Here is a 22,026-nt window from a genome sequence, read left to right as displayed (position 1 = left end):
ACTCAAGTCTGGAAGGGAAAATGCATTCTTATTACTTGTGCAGCACTTCAGCAGTAATACTGTCATAATACTCCTAAATAGACAGGGACATATTTTGGATGCATCTTTGATGGAATAGATGGAAAATTTTAACAGATAAACTGTCAAAATTCAGCAGTTTCTCAATCTGATTGCTGAGGGTAAAATATTATAGGAGAGCTGTACAACTATAAATGTTTTTTTTATAACTTACCTAAACCTTCCATTTCTAAACTCCAAAAAGTTAAAGACGGTTGTCAGTGTTCTCTCCCAACTCTGAACTCTAGGGTACAGATGTGGGGACCCGCATGAAAGACTCCCTAAACTTATTTCTACCAGCTTAGGCTAAAAACTTCCCCAAGGCACAAATCTCTATTTGTCCTTGGACTGAGGTATGCTGCCACCACCAAGTGATTTAGACAAAGAATCAGGGAAAGGACCACTTGGAGTTCCTGTTCCAACAAAATATCCCCCAAAGCCTACACCCCCTTTCCTGGGGAGGCTTGAAAAATAAACAAGGTGGGCACAAACCAGACCCTTGGGTTTGTAGGACACTAAAAGCCCAATCAGATTCTTAAAAAACAGAACTTTATTATAAAGGAAAAAAGTAAAAGAAGCACCTCTGTAAAATCAGGATGGAAGGTAATTTTACAGGACAATCAGATTCAAAACACACAGGATTTCCCTCTAGGCAAAACTTAAAAGTTACAAAAACCAGGGATAAACCTCCCTCTAGCACAGGGAAAATTCACAAGCTAAAACAAAAGATAAACTAACACATTTCCTTGCTTTACTTACAGTTTTTGTAATCTAGATGCTAAGTTCAAGTAGGGCTCTGGGAGATGTATTTTCCCTGTCCTGATTCCTCGCTGACCCGGAGAGAACCAACAAAGAGAACAAAGCAAAAACCTTCCCTCACAGATTTGAAAGTATCTTCTCCCCTTATTGGTCCTTTTGGTCAGGTGCCAACCAAATTACCTGAGCTTCTTAACCCTTTACGGGTAAGGAGGGATTTTATGATACCCTTAGCTGTATGTTTATGACAATGGTATTACAATTGGTTGAAAAATGTATTATTTTCTGAAACACTGTTTGACTAGCTCAATGTAATAGCAACTTATTCTTTCTATATTGAAATATATTGGTGTAAACTCAGAAAATACATTTCCTATAAACTGTTCCAAGCATTTTGTTCACAGAAAAAAGTAGGAATTCTTAAATTGGAAATAGTGATGTTTATGAATTTCCTTACTCAACAATATCTCATGTGGCACAGGTGACTCGGAGTGCATGATTAAAGCTGCTCTTAAAACCTATTACTAAAATACTAAAAAATAAACTACTAAAAATACTTGGGCAGAATACTTGCATATGTTCATTGTCATACAACTGCTTGTAATAAAGGCAGTAGTTCTTTTGACAGGTGGTAGGTGGCTGTGAGCACTGTCTTTTATCTGGACATAAACCCAAGACAGGGAAACTCCAGTTGGAAATCTAGACACCTGGCTGGGGATGGACTTTGTGTCTTGACATAACAAGAGTTTGTGACATAAATCAGAACTGAATACAAAAGGGCAATTTTTCTGCTGTTAACTACATTGATTGACCCCTTATGGGCTTGGGGAAAAAAGAGAAGTTGCTGCTGACTAATGGTGTTGAGTAGAGCTGATGGGAGAACGACAATTCCATTTCGTGGCAACTTTCAAGATTTTGAACATTTGTTTCTGCACTGGAACAAAACTAAAACCTTTTGAACTTTTTTGCAAAAATGGAATAGTGTCAAAATGTCCATTTTTGGATTGAAACTTGAGGTTTTTTCAAATTTGGAAAGGCATGTGGGTGTGGCTTGATGGTTAGGGCATTGGTCTGGGAGGTGAGCAAGCACATAGGTTCAAGTCCCTGCCCATCTGCCTGATAAACAGTTCATTCCAGATCACTCTGACTCAGCGGAGAAGGGACTTGTACTCAAGTCTCCCCCAAACTAGTGCCCTAACCACAAGCTATTGTGTGTTAAAGAGTCTTTCTCTCTCTCTCTTCCCCAGCCCACACAAAAACTTTGGCAAAACTGATATATCTCCTTTGACATTTTTTGGCTTAGATGAAACAGCATAATTCAACAAAATTTCATTTGATTGAAAATGTTCTGTCCAGCTCTTGTGTTGGGAACTGTGTTCTGGCTGGAGTTCTGAAGGGTTATTGACTCTCTGTTGCAACAGGAACTGTGTGTACACTGTGATAGGTTAGGAAAGAATGCTGTGAAGACATCTCCCATTTCCCTCCCTATGAGAAATCAACACCATCTAAATGGCCTAAACATAACTTCAACTGTTGGAAATTAGGACGTTCATATTGTGTGTTGTTTATTAAACACCACCCCTGTTTTTTGATGTGCCCAGAACATAGAGGAAGACCCGGTACCTCCTCTATGTTCCTTACAGTCTAACAAAACAGACAGACAATGTAGTTCAGACACTTGGTCCAATTTTATTACATAGAAATCCAAATGAATACAGTAGAGCAGTGTTTCCCAAACTTGGGACGCCGCTTGTTAAGGGAAAGCCTGAGGGATGTACCGGCTGCCACTTCCCTTAGCCCCCATTGGCCTGGAGCGGTGAACCGCGGCCAGTGGGAGCTGCGATCGGTCGAACCTGAGGACGCAGAAGGTAAACAAACCGGCCCGGCCCGCCAGGGGCTTTCCCTGAACAAGCGGCATCCCAAGTTTGGGAAACACTGCTCTACTGTGTCAGTTTATGGTCAGATCTCACATCTTGTAGGTATAGATACGTGACTGTATATGCATGTGTGCACACACTGTGTGTTTGTGTGAGTAGGTATGTGTGCATGTATGTTATAGACAAAATATTTGGTGGTGAAACCAATATGAAAAAATTACAAAACCATGTAATAAATTGCATTGGGGTGGGGGCTACCAGACAAATGTTTCCTTCTATTTCTGTCATGTGTAGAGAATTTGCCCCAAAAATCAGAGACTCTGTCTAAGAGGAAAATATTCATCCCTGGAATAGTGACAAGTTTAAGCTCTGATAACTCACAACCTGATAGAAACTGAATCAGTGATCCTCTGGGACACTGATGCAGCTTGGTCCCTCTCCTACAGTGCAAAGTAGACCTAAACCCATCAGATCTGGACACTGGAGGAACTGGCTTGTACAGAGGAATAATCTTTGAGTGGCACAGAGCTATTACAGTGTGTCCTTTGGCTATGAAAAAGGGAGCTCGGACCAGTGAATCTTTATGCCCAGCTGATCCCAGCTGTTGGAAGGGCTGCTGGGGTCTGTTGACAGAATAAATTAGATCAGCCTGAAGGCTGATATTTATGCCAGGACAAATATGGTTCCTGGACAAAATCCGGTGCTAGTGGGGTCATCCAGTGTTCCTCAGACTCACAAGAGAACCTGAGGCTGGATCCAGTTACAAAGCTTCTCTCATTCTATCAGTGACCAAACTGAATGGAAGGATTAACAAAAATAAATCTGCAACTAGGGTTTTTGATTTCAAAAGGGCTGACTTTCAAAAATTAAGGAAATTAGTTAGGGAAGTGGATTGGACTGAAGAATTTATGGATCTAAAGGCAGAGGAGGCCTGGTATTACTTTAAATCAAAGCTGCAGAAGCTATAGGAAGCCTGCATCCCAAGAAAGGGGAAAAAATTCATAGGCAGGAGTTGTAGACCAAGCTGGATGAGCAAGCGTGTCAGAGAGGTGATTAAGAAAAAGCAGAAAGCATACAGGGAGTGGAAGATGGGAGGGATCAGCAAGGAAAGCTACCTTGTTGAGGTCAGAACATGTAGGGATAAAGTGAGACAGGCTAAAAGTCAAGTAGAGTTGGACCTTGCAAAGGGAATTAACACTAATAGTAAAAGGTTCTACAGCCATATAAATAAGAAGAAAACAAAGAAAGAAGTGGGACTGCTAAACACTGAGGATGGAGTGGAGGTCAAGGGTAATCTAGGCATGGCCCAATATCTAAACACATACTTTGCCTCAGTCTTAATAAGGCTAAAGAGGATCTTAGGGATAATGGTAGCATGACAAATGGGAATGAGGATATGGAGGTAGATATTACCATATCTGAGGTAGAAGCGAAACTCGAACAGCTTAATGGGACTAAATCGGGGGGCCCAGATAATCTTCATCCAAGAATATTAAAGGAATTGGCACATGAAATTGCAAGCCCATTAGCAAGAATTTTTAATGAATCTGTAAACTCAGCGGTTGTACCGTATGATTGGAGAATTGCTAACATAGTTCCTATTTTTAAGAAAGGAAACAAAAGTGATCCGGATAACTATCAGTCTTGGAAAAATTTTTGAAGGAGAAAGTAGTTAAGGACATTGAGGTCAATGGTAATTGGGACAAAATACAACATGGTTTTACAAAAGATAGATCGTGCCAAACCAACCTGATCTCCTTCTTTGAGAAAGTAACAGATTTTTTAGACAGAGGAAACGCAGTGGATCTAATTTACCTAGATTTCAGTAAGGCATTTGATACTGTGGCACATGGGGAATTATTAATTAAATTGGAGAAGATGGGGATCAATATGAAAATTGAAAGGTGGATAAGGAATTGGTTAACAGGGAGACTACAGCGGGTCCTACTGAAAGGTGAACTGTCAGGCTGGAGGGAGGTTACCAGTGGAGTTCCTCAGGGATCAGTTCTGGGACCAATCTTATTTAATCTTTTTATTACTGACCTCGGCACAAAAAGTGGGAGTGTGCTAATAAAGTTTGCTGATGATACAAAGCTGGGAGGTATTGCCAATTTAGAGAAGGACCGGGAAATCATACAGGAAGATTTGGATGACCTTGTAAACTGGAGTAATAGTAATAGGATGAAATTTAATAGTGAGAAGTGTAAGGTTATGCATTTAGGGATTAATAACAAGAATTTTAGTTATAAGCTGGGGACGCATCAATTAGAAGTAACGGAGGAGGAGAAGGACCTTGGAGTATTAGTTGATCATAGGATGACTATGAGCTGCCAATGTGATATGGCTGTGAAAAAAGCTAATGCGGTCTTGGGAAGCATCAGGCGAGGTATTTCTAGTAGAGATAAGGAAGTTTTAGTACCGTTATACAAGGCACTGGTGAGACCTCACCTGGAATACTGTGTGCAGTTCTGGTCTCCCATGTTTCAGAAGGATGAATTCAAACTGGAACAGGTGCAGAGAAGGGCTACTAGGATGATCCGAGGAATGGAAAACCTGTCTTATGAAAGGAGACTCAAGGAGCTTGGCTTGTTTAGCCTAGCTAAAAGAAGGTTGAGGGGAGATGTGATTGCTCTCTATAAATATATCTGAGGGATAAATACCGGAGAGGGAGAGGAATTATTTAAGCTCAATACCAATGTGGACACAAGAACAAATGGATATAAACTGGTCATTGGGACGTTTAGACTTGAAATTAGATGAAGGTTTCTAACCATCAGAGGAGTGAAGTTTTGGAAAGCCTTCCAAGGGAAGAAGTGGGGGCAAAATACCTATCTGGCTTTAAGATTAAACTCGATAAGTTTATGGAGGAGATGGTATGATAGGATAACGTGATTTTGGTAATTAATTGTTCTTTAACTATTCATGGTAAATAGGCCCAATGGCCTGTGATGGGATGTTAGATGGGGTGGGATCTGAGTTACTACAGAAAATTCTTTTCCTGGGTATCTGGCTGGTGAATCTTGCCCATATGCTCAGGATTTAGCTGATTGCCATATTTGGGGTTGGGAAGGAATTTTCCTCCAGGGCAGATTGGAAGAGGCCCTGGAGGTTTTTTGCCTTCCTCTGTAGCATGGGGCACGGGTCACTTGCTGGAGGATTCTCTGCTCCTTGAAGTCTTTAAACCACAATTTGAAGACTTCAATAGCTCAGACATAGGCGAGAGGTTTTTCACAGGAGTGGGTGGGTGAGATTCTGTGGACTGTGTTGTGCAGGAAGTCGGACTAGATGATCATAATGGTTCCTTCTGACCTTAGTATCTATGAATCTATGAAAGCTAGGAATCTTTCCTTCTCCTTTCAGTGATTACAGTCTTTTGCTTCTACGTCCTCATGTGTCCCAAGGTGCTGAATGGATCTGAAGCGTGACATTATAATATATAGAAAACCTTTTTCTGGGTATATTTTATTTAGAGATTTCTTAAATAAATGTCATTTCCTCTCCCCTTCACCCTCCAAGGCCTCTACACTTAGGCTTATGATACTAAGTAAGTTTGGCTATAGAGAAAAATGAAAAATAGCACCCATAAAATTTTGAAAAACTCTCTCACATATTTCTGAAATAGTCTTTCTGTAAAATATGTGGCATGTAGAGAATACATGATGGTTTGGTGTGTTTTAAAGGCTTTACTAAAAGTCATTTGGGATGATCTAAATAGCTCGCTTGTGAGTAATGAGACCATTTCAAGTTCATGCCAGTAAAACCGTTATACCACACAACCAAGTATTCTGCTATTTCCATATATTTTACAGAAAAACTATTTGGGAAATGTTTGACTTTCAAACATTTTTATAGGTACATTTTTATTTCTTTCACTTATAAAGCCATGCTGCCTTTCTACCATGAGTCCAATTGTACAGTCGTCAGAGGTGGAGAAAAAAATTAACTAATGTTTAGAAAAATCTCAAAATTATTTACAATTGCTTTCTATACTTAATGTAGTAAATGTAAGGTCCAATATCTTGTGTTTTACTAGAAGAAACACAAGTCTCATAACTTTGGAATGGGAGAATTATTTCTAGCCCTGTTTGGTTGTTATGAACCTTAAAACTAGATCAGGACTGACTTGATCTGGATAAAAATTTTCGGCCAAATGTTTTTTTTTGGCAGAAAATGCAGATTTGGATCCACCATAACATTTTCTGAATTCATGTCCACTTTTTGTCATTGTTATGGTTGGAAAAAAAACCCATTAAAAATAAAAAAGCCATTGTTTGTACATTTTTGAAATGGAAACATTTTAATTTTTCCATTTGAAACTTGTCATTTTGAAATTTCCTTCAGTTTTATTTAAAAAGTTTGTAAAAGCTTGAAATGAAAACGAAACATTTCATTCAATGAAAAACATTATTTTTTTACATTTTGACTCACCAAAGACAAATTAAAAATATAGTTTCAAATCAACTGAAAATGAACTATTTTCAATTTTTCAGAACTTCCAGCAAACCAAAAAATCAGTTATTCGTACAGCTCTAGGATTGACTTCTGCCTGTCTTTGTGATCCAGCCAATGTAATTTTGGGGAGCTAAACGGTAGTTGGCTTTTTATGCTCTTCAATTCTTGGCCTCCCTACCTAGACTGCCTACTAGGGTCTCAATTAGTTCTAATTCTAGTGCTGGCGGTTTTTCTTGAACGGAGATATGTCCACTAAGAATCTGACTTAGTTCACACTGTGGGCTGTCAAACAGCTTTTAGATGGTAACAACTTTTAGTTATTATTAACTTATACAGAAGTCTAACCTGTGGCCTAAAGCTAAAAGACTTCACAACATATTACTAATTCTCCGAGCCTTCTGGCTCACTGTAACCACTCATATTTTATTTATTTTACAAATGAAGAGTCTTAAATGCTGTAGGCTTTACAATCATATTTGCCTGAACAGTTGATCATACATAGTAGAGGCTGTGAATATTGTTTAATTATTATATCTGGACACGTTTTCCAAAGCTTGCAATTTACTGGTATCAAACTCTACACTAGATCCAGGTAACTTATCTCCTAGAAACATTGTTTGTATATTGGATGCAATTCATTCCTCTGTGTAGTTCATTTTGGGCATCTGACAAAGATTAAATTTTAGGGTAGTGCTTGATCTATACATACAAAAAATACCAATATTTCTTTCTGACTGAAACTATAGAGTTAGTTCAGGCAAGTACTCTTACAGTTGTATTAATCTCTTCATAATGGATCTATCATCCATAGATGTGGATGTCCCAGATATATGCACATAATGTGCATTGTCCCAGAGTCTCTGGTTTTTTTAATGTAAATTGGAGTGCACCAACAGAAATCTCTTTTCTATAATTACAGTGCTCTCCAGCTCATTTTAACAGCCAATGTCTAATCTTGTACACTTCACAATCACATGAATTTCATGTTTTTATTTACTTACACGGTTTCTTTGGACTGGTACCATAAAACAGCAAAACTTATCCTTTGTTTGTTTGTTTTTTATAGCTTTTCTGCCGCCACATCCATATTGTCTTATTTGCTGGATTATTTGGGGTATAATTCAGGATTTATGCACATGGCCTGAGTTACCTGGGTAGTAAACAAAGGATTGAGTAAAAGGACAAAGGGAGAAAAGTAGGGGTCTTCAGAGCAGGAGACTGAATGGAGGGACATAGTACATGGCTGAGGGGAGAGAGAGAGAGAGCCACAGTGGGAGTTTAAGGGATCTGGGACATATATAAAATGGCTACTACAATGTGGAGGTGAGCATTGTAATTACTGTTGCTCAGAAACTGATTTGTCCAAATCAGTTCCAAATTAGAGATTTTTACATCACTCTACAAAATGACAGCTCTGAGCAGGAACAATCTGTTTTTGCACTAAAGATGGGCCCAAATCAGAACTCTAGTTCTGAGCATCACCTACATTTTCAGGGGTGAGGATATTGAGAACACAGGGAGAGAATTTGGGGGGCATATTGAGAAAGGAGAGAGGGAAGGGAAATCACATTCTTTCCCAGCACATACAACAGCTGTAAACTGCCAGTGGCGCTGGAACAGTTTGTACAGTGGGGGTGCTGAGAGCCATTGAACCAAACTGTAAATCCTGTAAAAGATGGAAACCACTTCAAGCCTGGGGTGCAGCAGCAGCAGCCCCAGCATCCCTAGTTCCAACACTTACGTACACTGCAGAACTAGCACAGAAACAGAGTCACACGGAACAAGAGGAGGATTTCTAGTTCCCTGCTCTGTACAAAAGAGCTTGATGTTTTACAGACAATTTGGGAAGTCTTTGAGGTGACATTTTGAGGAGCCAGGGCAGGGGAGAGTGTGCTTGCATAGTGTACGACTGAGGGGGCAGGGAAGAAGCAATTGTGCAGCCACATAATTCTGCAAGCAAATGCTTTGTTACCCAATAGCCCAGTCTAAACTTACTCTTCACTGCACGTAACTCCTGTGGAACCAGTTTGTTGGCATTACAGAGGGGCTGTGCGTTACTGTCCCATTGAATGGTTGCTGGCTGAGGGATGAATCTGAATTACCTATATACATTGGTGGGCTCTACAATGAGAGGAAGATTGGTCCAGTGATTGAGGTGCTAGCCTGCCACTCAGGAGACTTGAGTTCAGTTTCCAGATCTGTTACAGACTTCCTTTGTGACACTTAGCCTGTCTGTGCCCCCAGTTACCCATCTGTAAAATAGGAATAATCATACTTCCCTACCTCACAGGTGTGTTAAGAGGATAAATAAATTAAAGCTTGCGAGGTACTCAGATATTAGTGCAAGCATGACCATTAAGAGTGTAACATAGCTAGAATGAACTCTTTTTCACTCAGGAAAAAGACTTGGGTGTGCATTGTGGATATCTCTGCTATAAAAACTGCTTCTCAATGTCCACCAATAGTTTAAAAAATTATTAAAAGGTAATGCTATTTTATATATATATATATATATATATACACACACACACACACACTCAAAGCTACACTCTTACATGCAATATTCTGTTCAGTTCTGGCCACTCCATCTACAAAAGGATATGGTAGAAATACAGGAGTTCAAATATAGGCAACAAAGATTATTAGATACATGAAAAGGCTTCCCAGTGAAAAGAAATTTAAAATAGTGGGCCTATTTAGACTACAGGTCAGATGAGTAAGAGGGAATCTGTAGCGATATACAAAATGAATCCTCTAGAAATGGCAAATTGAGGTCTCCTATTTGCCCTTTCTCATAATGCAATAACTAGGAGACATTCAATAAAACTGAAAGACAAAAAATTCAAAACTGATAAAAAGAAATGCTCTTTGTCAGAGTGCATAATTAACCCATGGCACTTGGTATCTCTGAGGCCAAAAGTTCAATAGGATTCAAAAAGGGGTTGGACATTTAGTTAGATAATGAGAGCATTGAGAGTTACATTAGATAGGATAATAACTTTTTTTTACAGAAAAGTAAATATACAAATCCTGATGTTTCTGGGCATAAGCCAAGCACTAATTGATGGGGGGTTAGGAAGAAACTTCCTCTTTGGGCAAGTTATTTCACAATAGTCTACCTTCCTCTTTAGTACCTCATGTGGACACTGTTACTGACAGGATACTGGGCTAGATGGGCCACTGGTCTGATCCAGTATGGCAATTCCTCTCCTCCTTGTGTAGCAATGGGTGGATGGCATAGATATTTCTTTGAAGTGAAGAGAAATTGAAATTTTTACTTTTTATTAATGAAAATGCTGGCTAAATCTCATCCATCTCTGATCATATATGGGTTACCTGTAATATATTCTTTCTAGTAGCAATAATGCCAGACTAGAATACATGTAAACACAGACAATTTACTAAATGTCTTCTCCAAAATAGAACCCACGACCATAAAATGGCCATTATGATATAATCCAATTTTTTTCAGACTATTTTTTTTTAACATTTACTAATAGCACAGCTCTGTTGGTCTTTTAAGTGGACACTTAGGACAGGTTTAATATATTTTTGATGTTTTCTAATATTACAGTTGCTAACTATAAAACGGAATAACATCATTTTTGTCATACTCTTCTCTTAGACACCAGAGGAATTGGAAGATATATCGGACCTTGAAGAAGACTACGATGCACACAGTCGTACCAGTGTTCAAACTGAAGGGAAAACTGATAGGGTATGTATCAGACTAGTTTAATAAAAAGCAGTTTGGAGAAGGTAACAAAAAAACCCTAACCTATTGTATTGCTGTTCCTGCGAAGCAATTTTATGTCAGGAAGTGAATCATCAAAATGTTGTTGCCCTCTTAATACATTTCTGAAAATATGCACGGGACTTAGAACTGAAATATATATGTATTTAAGTGACAAAGACAGACCTGATTAAGTTGTAAATATCCTGTGAAGATTTAAACCAGCCAGGCAACTTCTTACACATAAACACATACCTATGTAGAATTCAACTTGCTAAAGTTTAATAATCTTTGAGTTTGCCTAACCAAGGTTCGGTTAACCATGTATCTTGGTATTCAGGTTTTATTTGTGCTTTAAGTTTGTGATGCACTATATCCAAAAAATGACTTCTATATAGAACAAAAACAGCCCTGCAGCACAAAAAGGACTTGGTTAGAGGCTTAGCTGCAGCAATGTGTGCATAATGGGATTACTTCCTGAGGAAGGAGTAAGTTCTTCGACAACTAATATAATACTATTATAACAGAAATAATAAATAGATCTAGTAAAAATAGTTATGAAACCTTTCCTTAATTTAAAAATGGATTTCACAAGAAAATTTACATTTTCCAGCAGTTTTTATTTTTTGTTTTTGATAATCAAAAATATTTAGCCTTTTTATAAACATAAAAAATCAGTGAAAATTTTGAATGAAACAAAAAACAAAACAAAAAATACTGCATTTTCCACAAAATTTAATACATTGTTTTTGACCAGCTTTAATTATAAATGAATAATTTTTAAAATAAATTTAAAAAATAAACTTTTGGGGCAGCATGTGGTCAAGTCAAGCTCTTAAACATGATAATTAAGGATTAGATTTACTCTCATTCACAAGTAGTCCAACTGTAAGTGTTTCACAATATAGTCATAAAAAGTTAATCATAGTTGTCATACAAATTTACTAGGAATTGTTTGAATTAATCCAGGTATAGTGGATAACTGACTGCAAATCTACCTTTAAAAATTAGAAAACTATTGTTAACCTAGGAAAGTATTTACTAGGCCTATGGTGAAAAAAGTTAAACTGACACTTTTTAAAAAAGAATTGCAGTGTTATTGGATGTATTTTTTCTTTCTAAGTAGAATACCAGTGCCTAATAAATGGTACCATTTTGCCTAGGTCTCATTGAGAGAACTGGGTAAAGTTGGAGAAAAAGCTTTTCAGGAAAATACACATGAAAATTTTGGCCAGTTTGTTCAATGTGATTTTACTCCCCTTGAAATATTGATTTTCGTTTTAGTAAAATTTTAGGATCTTGAACCTTTCTTTTTTTTTCTTTTTTTCTTTTTTTTTGGGGGGGAGTGGGGGGTGAAGCAAGAGAAAACTCATCCCCTTAACACAAATGTTCATAACACTTGAGTTGGCGTTCCATCCGGGCACACCCCCAAACCATACTTTCTGTCTGGATCTAAAAACCTCTTCAGTTTCTGTTTGGTGCCAAGGCGCTAGGGAGTGACTTCAGCTCCCATCACCAGGGTCTTCAGCCTCAACAATCTCTGCTTTTTAACTGACCAAGGCTAATTTCAGTTTGACCAAATCCTTTATCAGGGCAGCAGCATGCAATATTATGTAGCCCTTGGCAAATCACTACAAAGTGCCCTTCATCTAAATAGTATGGTTTTGCTTGTTTTTTTGAAAGCAACATTGCAGGACCAAAATGGCTTAATTCCCCAGGTTCAGTTATACGATAATTAATTATCAATTGATTCTTAAAACATAGTGTGAGAAATGTAACTACTGTGTGAAAGATTATCTCCTACAAAGTTATTACTCAATAAATACAGTTGACAAGTAAGATATAACAGCTGCCCTTTTCAATCTAAATTATGCCTAGAAATTTTTACCATATTTCCTCCCTATTACAAGCTAAAAAATCCTATTGTAGCTAAGGAAAGCAAGGTCGTTCTCTAAAATACTATCCACATATTTTGTCTGTTAACAAAATAAACAAACAAAATACCTCAGACCAGTCCCTGAAGGTCGCAGGCTAACATAAATCTTGACATAAGCATTTTTAAATAAATGTTTAAAAAAGTCCAGTTGTTGTCAATAAGTCACAAATACGAGAAATAGTTGAGGTTTATTGGTTTGGGATACGTTACTGCACTCATACCCGACAGAGTCTAGGTGTGAAGTAGGTCTCTTTATAGGGTTAGTCATTAATTTCTGAAAAATTGCCACACTCCTTCCAGCTTATCTTTCATTTTTTAAAAACAAATGCCCCAAATAATGCAAAAGCCATCTCTCATGGAGTGGTATTAAATCAAACTTTATACTATAGTGTGGAACAACAAAGACTGTCACAAAAATTGTGTAGCAAGCTTCAGTTATTCTAAATTAAGGGTATGGAGAAAAAAATGTGAACTGAGAGGGGAGAAGACCAGTACACAAAATCTTTTGTTTATTGACCCTCCTTACACATGATGTTTACCTTTATAAGAAAGAAGCAACCAAATATCTAATCCTGGCTACAAATCAGAAGGTATGTCTATTGCAGGCTGTGATTGCCACTTGAGTAGACATAGATTAAAGCTAGCTCGGGTCCCAGAGCAGTGAAGCTGCAGCAGCTCATGCTCCAGCCCAGGCTAGGCTCATGAGTAAATTGCCCAGGCGAGCTTTTACAGCTCATGCTAATGCACGGGCTCCTGTGGTTTCACTGCTCTGGGACCCACCCAAGCAACCTAGCTCAGGTATGTCTACTGGAGCTGCAATCACATCCCATAACTGCAATATAGACCTACCCAGAGACTATTGGCAAACACTGTATCTCTAACCTGTATCTTTAAAAGACAGTTTACAGTGCAGTGATTGCGTTATAAGGACTCCATTACATGAGTTCAGAGTAGCTTTTGCTTACTCTTTGATCTTTTTCTGACTGATATTTCCACATTGAGAATTTGTTTTATATGTACATATTAGTCTCAAAATCAGTTGTCCTTGAGCATAACAGCAGTCCTGACTCGACTTGTGCATTCAAGAGAACCATGATTTATTTTATGTAAATTCCTCCATGCCAGTCTGTGTGTTTCCACCAGCAAGCAGGCCCCTTTGAAATTACCTGTCTTATTTCACTTCTCTATTAATCATGTTATATTTGATCAATAGGGTAGGAAAAAATCTGCTATACATCAGCCACTGTGACTGAAGCTGCATATTCACTAGCAAACAGTGCACGATGCAGAGTATTCAGACTAGGGATAGACATCACTTCAGCGAAAAGCTCTAATAAGGTCAAAATTGTGTCTTTCGTTTCTCATCCTTGATAGATATGGAGACCTTATGAATGGTATTAGTTATTATTTGTAACTCTTTCAGAAACCAGGAGGAGAGAGTGGAGTTTAGTGATGAGAGCAGGGGACTGGGAATTGACTTCTGGATTATATTCCTGACTCTGTCACAGACTCGTTATGTGGCCTTTGGAAAGTTATTGCACTCCTCTTTCCCTCAGCTCACCTATCTGTGAAATGAGTGGAGCAATACTCACAAGTACCTCAACAGGTTGTTCTGAGGTTTAATTTAACTTGGTAAAATGTTTTAAGATCTTTGAGAAATTACAGAAAATAATAACTATTAAATGTTTGTAAAAACAATTTTACACCCTTGAATGAAAGAAGTGGGGCCAGATCCTGAGCTGGTGTAGATTGGTACAGCTTCACTGAAGTCAATGGAACAATGCCAGTCCATTTCACGTGAGCATCTGGTCCACCAGGCACAAACTTGTCTTCTTATAGATCTATGGTTATCTGAATGAAAATTCTCAGTGCCTTGCAGTCATTTTTTTGGAAGACATGCATGCCATCATGATCAGATACTGAGACTAATTATGTCATATATATATGATGAAGAGAACACTCATATTTAAACATCTGTTATGAAGAAGCTAGGGAAGATAAAAGTACCTAATTTAATTTAAAAATTGTGACTTTATTCACATCAAAAATGCAATGTTTCAGAGCACACAGAAATCATTTTACAAAAGACTGAAGAAAAAGTTATGCTTTCTCTTAGGTAACTCCATGCCCACGCTTAGTCTCACAGAGTTTCTTTCACACTGCTTTCTTCTTGAATGCATTCAGATAGGGTGCTCCAGGGTCCACCTGTCTCTCTATATGAATTTGTCCTTTGTTTTGTTTGCACAGCCATTGGGAGCCAATGAAAAGTTAACCCATTGTGTGCAATATTGTGAATGAGAAAATCCATAAACTTTTTATTTGTTAGCTTGTTTCACATGTGAGATCTACATTCAGTGTAAAGAATTGTGCCTATTTGAGGTTTACACATTCTTTTTAAATTAAAGTTTGTATTCATCTTTTAAATTACTATTATGTAACTGTAATAAAGGAAAAATAGACAAGCATTTATAAGATTTTTATTCATACAAAAAGCTAAAAAAAAGAAATCCAACCTGGACCAGAATTCCATTAAACATTTACCAAATGCAACAGAGATGATGGTGACGACAACAACAAAAAACATTGTGTAATTCAATGACAAAATCTAAAGGTACTTGCATCACGTTTTGACACACAAAGCCATAGCAACAATAGAAATCAATTTATCATCAAATATGTCAACTATTCATATTCAGGTAACAAAGAATTATCTAAAACATTCTTTATCTAAAAACATACATTGTTATTTTCATTTAGATGAGCTTTTTTTTTTTTGGCCTAACTGTGTTAATGGGAAGATTTGGTATCTTCATAAGTAAAAAAAGTCATTAAAAAACCCCAAAAACCTGTCATAAGTTTAATTTTGCCAGAAGCAACACAGAATCTTGAAAGCGTAATGACAAGAATTCAGGGCATAGTGCCAATAACTTTCTTCTGTAATTTTAAGTACTTCTGCTAATAGTGGCTTTAATGTTTAATACAGAGCACAATAATCCCTATCAAGAACAATGATTCATCAGCAGTATCACATTTCCCTGCATAATTCATATGTTCTCATAATTTCAGTAAAGGAAGGGACTGGAGTTATTGGATGGCTCAGGGCATTAGCAATGTGATATGTAGCCTTTCATCTTCGGGTTTAAAATCTCGCCCAGGCTTGGCATTTTTAAAGGGTGCTATTATGTGGCAGCTGTTCAGTTTCCTGTGCAAAATGAGCTTGGTGACCTCAATCTGATTCTTTGTGGCTGGATACCTGCCTACATCATAAATAGTACAAAAGTTGTCACTTACTGGAATCCATCTTGGTAAGCTCAGCAGTTGAAAGAATGGGCAATGGTGGCATGAAAGCTGAACTAACTTCTCACTCCTGAAGTAAGTCCACTCCAGGATAGGGCTGAATCACATTAGCAGGGCAGTATAAGGGAGATGACTAAAATTAGATAAATAGAGTGTGCTAAATTAAAAAGTAATGTGTAAAGTGGTGCAAGAATGGAGTCCATAATCGATGTCATGAACACACAGGGACATGAAGGAGGTTCAGGTTAAAATACTGTGATGGTTACTTATTTTAAACTTTCTGTTATTCTCACATTGGTTGTTTTTCTTTCCCCTCCCCTCATCATTAAAACCAAATTTCAGTGGAATATACTCATTAGGGCTGGTCAAAAAAAATTCAATTTTAAGTTATTTTATTGAGAAACAGTATTTTGTCAATGATAACATTTTTGGCTTTTTCATTTTCTATGAAATTTCAAAATGAAAAATTTTGATTTTTTTTAAAAAGTAGGGAAACTCCTACTTTCTCTCCATTTGTATTCCCTCTACCTCTGCAATGGAAAAAGTGGGGAAAGCTAAAAAGAGACAGGAAAAATACTTCCCCCACCAATTTTTTTAATACTCTAATATTCAGATACTTTTTTACACTCCAGCAATTACCAGCAAAATGAAATCAGAATGTACCAATCTTCACACCCATCTTCTGGGACTGTCAAAATATGCAGTTTTGTTCCAACACACAAAACACTTTTGACACAGAGTTTTAAAGGAAATTAAATTATTACATGTTGAGAGAGATTCTGTCACTGTAAAAAGACCCCCAAAATAGATATTTAAGATGATATTGCAAGAAGCAGAAAACTCAACATGCTTACAAAGGGGAAATGGTTCAACTTGCCACATTCCTTGTAATGCTGTCCAAGTGTGGGGCACTTCTTCTTTTCCTGCTCTTGCTGGCTCCCACATTAAATGCATCTTACTATGGATATGGAAGCCTGACCACCTGTCTCCTTTGCTGTAGTCTCACTGGATATAATTCTTGTGACTTTCATCCTTTCTCTTGAGGCTTCTGCTGCATGCCACATGTCTAAGCATCGGTCTAATTCAAGATCACCTTCCTGGAACAGCTGCTCCTGTAGGTGGTGATCCTAACTGCTGCAGACTATCCTAGTCCCAAATTAAGGAGTCTGTCAAGTCCCCAGAATTACAGGTAGCAGTCAGTATGTCTCAGGGGTCTGTCCCCTCTCCTTTGGAGTGGTCTGTAATGAAAACTATGTTTCATTCCATAGTTTTATTCCACTTTGGGAGGCAATAGGTCCCCAGGTCTCCTACGACTGCTGTGAGGATTGAGGCAGTGGTGAGGTGGTGCCTTGTTTCCAGTAAAGTAAAAAATACTGTTTTACTTTCCAGCTGTTGTTGTTCTCCTGTATGGCCAAGTCTGTGTATAGCTCGAACTCCTCCTTTGACCAGGTCCATTGCTGGGCTAAGATTGTGCCTGCAAAGTCCACTGGGGAGGCTACAGAACAAGTTGCATTGCTCATGCTGTCAGCTCCTGCACTTAAAAGAACTCAAAGCTCAGATTCTGCCACCATGTTTCATTAGCAAAGAGAGAAGCTAACTGCACATTACGTTGAACAAGGGGAACTTTATTAAAAGCTGTGTGCTGCTCTGTCCATTTTGCTTCCAGCATAACTACCCATGTTCCGTGTTCCCCTAGTGCCCAGTCAATAACCATCCCTCCCCTCTGACTCTAGTTACAACCGATGAAAATACACTCTGTACTCTTTCTTCCCTGAATTCTTGAATCTTCAGATTTCTATGTAGTACTTCTTTGTCAAAAAACCTTATGGCTGTACACATACTAGAAAAATAAGACTTTTAATTAAGAGATAGCGGACAGAACTTTTGTTATCTGTTATAAGAGCAATCCCTTGCCACACTGTGTACTATGCTCAGAAAAATATTCACTAGAGTCTTGCATACAAAACACATATCTGTGTTAGTAACCTTTACCAAATACATACCTGTGTACTTGGTAAGCTGTGCATATCTGAAAAATATACATTTGAATGCAGCCAAATTTATGGTCATACATCTAGGAAGAAAGAATGTAACTTACAATTAGAGCTGGTTAGAACTTTTTTGCCTAAATATTTGGTTTTACTGAAGTGTTTTGCAGAGATGAACCACTTTCCACAGAATTTTCATCAGAGAGAGAGAGACTGACTCTATTGATGAGAGGCTAGGGTACTGGGCTGGGATGTGGGAGATCCTGCTATGCATGATCTAGAATGACCTGGGATGAAAAACTCTGCTCTGAGTCAGGGAGACCAGGGACTTTAATCTCCCACGTCCCAGGGCAGCACCCTAACCACTAAGCTATGGACACACATGTTTTTGAGAAAACATTTGAAAGGTTTGGGTTTTTTTCCACAGAGGAGTGAAAACAAATTGTGAAACTTCAAAAGGTGCCACAAAATGGAATTGCTGTCCTCTGATCTGCATGAATTAAATTACAGATTACACGCTGTGTCCTGAAAAGCAATGGCTTTGGAAAGTAGTCATACAATGTGTGAATCTGTGACACCAAACTGATCTGAAACTTAAAGATGGTCAGGTTCAATGAAAGCCTAGTTTTATTTGTCATATGTCAGTTTGCCCATCCCTAGTATTATGACTAACGAGGTGGATAACAATAAGGCTAAACCTCTCACAAGTCAGCAGATAATACCCTCTTTGAAGTTACCCAAATATCACAGAAAAACAGGCTAACCAATATATTTAACTGAGTTTTATTTTAAAAAATATTTTCTTTTGTAAAAGAACCAAAATGTGAGCAAGATGGTTCCCCATCACCACCCTCAACTTCCTAACACCATTATCTTTTTACGGTAGTGAAGAAGTTTGCAACTATTTGTGCTTGTTATGGAAGTAATAAAAACTTGCTTTCATTTGTTGGGCAAAATAAACCTGCACTTTCATCACAGCAGATTTTCAATTTAAATCGTTATTTCACATTTACCTTTACATTGTCTATCTCGATGCAAAATCACACCACACTTAAAAAGCTGTGGATGTAATTTTGGGTTTGTTGCTACATATGTTTTCAGTGCAGTATCAGAGAGCTTAAAGAAAAATCAAGGTCAGCGGGATAGCATTTTATGATTTTCCTTGGTCACTTTGTTCCAGTGAATAAATTGTCATATTCCACTCGGAAAACGTTACTCTGAATGCACAAGCAAAACATCATACCTCATGGTTCTCCTATTAAAATCTCCTCTTTTTTATGGTTGCCAAACATGGCTCTCCATTCCTAGACTCAAACATTATTAAAACTGTGGGCTGGGAGTGTTAGACCTCTCCATCAGCTGATAGAAGATAAGAAATATGATAGTTACATATTTGCTATGTCAAATGGACAGTACTCTCCTGCTTTTGATCCCTTTTCCCTCTTTACCCCTTGCTCTCCTTTCTTTCCATTTAATTTCTTGCATTATTTTCAGCAAGTAGAGCTCCCCAGTCACAAACAAACACCAAGTTCCTCAGTTACAAAGATCTTATCACGATTTTGATCTGCCTGTATATTTGGTCAGTTTCATGCTTTTTTACATTTTAAAACAAATATTGAAAATACTACATAAAATGGTCAGTTACACTTTCTAATTTGGTGCCTGTAATTACACCATGGATATGCTTTATGAAACCTATAATTGCTAGTAATTCATATAACTAGGAAAATTAACTGTGTGACAGAGTAATCACAGTGTAAATAAAATCTGTGTCATGTATGTGGATTCCAAAAATACATGAATTACTTATAAAACCAAAAGGATAATATAAGTAATTCAGGCACCTTCTTAACCTTCCAGTTATATGAATTAGTGGTAATTTGTTATAAACAAGAATAACCACAGTGTAATTATATTGTAATTGCAGTGTAACCACAGTTTTGTAATCACTGTCACCATATTAGAAGATAGATCCATTACTGAAATGTGAGTGACTATGCAATAGCTACACCACATCATTCACTTTGAGAGAAGGGAAGGTTAGTAGTGGGATGAAAGGGATCTATGAGCTCAGAACCATGGAGGCCAAAGTTCTGCAAGGATTCTTGGACCTCAGGGTATCTGTGTAGAGTGCCTGTCCTGCTGCTTGCTTTCCAGTAACACCTCCAGGACAATATTCTTTTATTTTAATTATTTTTTATAATAGTCTAAGAACCACTTGTTTTTTCAACCTATAATGATATTGAGTTAGATCCTCAGCTGCAGCTAAAGGAATGCTCGGTACAGTTTAGGAAAGTGATGCAATATTGGCTTTAAGCCTGCCTTTTGTAGCCACAAGCTTTGGGTCATCCTGGCATTAGTCCAGTCACCTAAAGGCTGCTCCAGTTACGCTGACTTCCAATGGTTCTGAGAAACCTTTATGACAGCCAGGGATCATAACAGGACCAGGCTGGATATGCCCCTCTGTACTGGTCACAGGCACGGGAGGGAGCACGGGAGCATCTATGGTGTGTCTCATCTACCCTTTTAATAGCTGAATTCATGTATAAAAGTGCTTTGTGCCAGTGGATCAATGCAAAATGGCCTGCATACGCCAGAGTGTCCAGCTCATTGATTTGAGTTGTTGACTGGCTGTGATAATTTCACAGAGAATTTCAGGGTAATTTTTTCAAGAATCTGATTCCTATGCAAAAACCTTACCCAGAAATAATGTAAAAGAAATTATTTTGTAATGGGTTTGGCATACAGGCATCCAACACACCATTTTGGTAATGATGTTCTCAGTATGCATGGGACTATTTGGTCCTTCACTGTTTTCAGCTGATTCAGTACAAAAATCATTCACATCAAGGCCAGCCAGCCTGCAGAAGTCATATTGTTCTCTTTAAAATCAGTGTTTGAGTTACTTTAATCCTGAAGGGAAGGGTAACTCATACAACTGTCTTTCCTTATCCTTGGAATGGCTTTTATACCTGATAAACATGCATACTGTATCCAATGGCTGGAGTATTTTCCCATTGTGGCTGTGATAATGTAGACCTGGCTTGTTGGGCTGAGTCCATAAACTTATAAAACAATTAAGAAACCAAAGTGTTATAAGTGAGAGCATGGTGAGAGTACCACTTCCCCATCTTTTGGAGATAATCTAATTTCTGGTCTGAATATGGTATATTTTAAAAATGATTTCCAATTGACACTTTGATAATCAATTTATCATTTAAAATACTGGCTCAATTGACAGTACAGAAATTTTTTGTTTTGACTTGTAGTTAAGAGTTTCCAATTCTATAGAATAGACATCAGGGAGACTCCCTGAGAGGTCATGAACTCCAATGCCTGGCTACCTTATATGATTTATGAGCAGCAAGGATCTATGCTAGTGAGAAAGACCGATAGTAGCTGCCTTCCATATCTATTGCCAGTTTGGGATGTAAGCGTCTGAGTCATTAGCTTTAAAACTGAGGAACTCTCTAAATGTCCGCATCTGTGGAATCTATTTTGTACTGAATTCAATTTTTTACTGAAGTTGGATAAAGCTCACTGAAGTTGGATAGAATAACCAGAATTCAAGATTGGAGGAAGCCTGCTTTCTGTTCCAGCTAAACTAATCTGCACAATTTTAAATAATTTACTCAACATAGCTGTAGATTTCTTTTCAGCTGACTGGTAACTGAACCGTGTCTGCATTTGTGTTTCCTTCATTCTGACAGCAGTCGTTAAAATTATTCCTATTTAGTTGATGTAAGTTGTCCTGCATTTTCTGGTGGAAATGAAATGCAGTATTTTCCGATAAGGAAAAAAAAAATCACTTCGTGATGCAATCCATAGCAGTTTATGGGGTTTTCTGGTACTACAAACTTCAGATCTTGCAGTTAATATTCATCATTTATCAGATTAATGACTTTTTATTTAAAATGTATTTTAGAATAA

General features: G+C 37.8%; 1 protein-coding gene across 6 annotated transcripts in view; it reads left to right on the top strand.

The window, feature by feature from the left end:
* The window catches only part of CTNNA3 (catenin alpha 3), an 896,431-nt gene that overhangs the window by 788,964 nt on the left and 85,441 nt on the right, over positions 1 to 22,026 (top strand). For all 6 annotated transcript variants that reach the window (XM_074958868.1, XM_074958865.1, XM_074958864.1 and 3 more), the window contains one exon: positions 10,768 to 10,860. In XM_074958868.1, the coding sequence (XP_074814969.1) occupies positions 10,768 to 10,860 (93 nt within the window). The remainder of the gene's footprint in view (positions 1 to 10,767; positions 10,861 to 22,026) is intronic.

The sequence above is a fragment of the Natator depressus genome, chromosome 7 (genome assembly GCF_965152275.1).
Source record: "Natator depressus isolate rNatDep1 chromosome 7, rNatDep2.hap1, whole genome shotgun sequence".
Classification (NCBI taxonomy): Eukaryota; Metazoa; Chordata; order Testudines; family Cheloniidae; genus Natator; species Natator depressus.
This window is presented reverse-complemented; position numbering and strand designations above follow the sequence as displayed.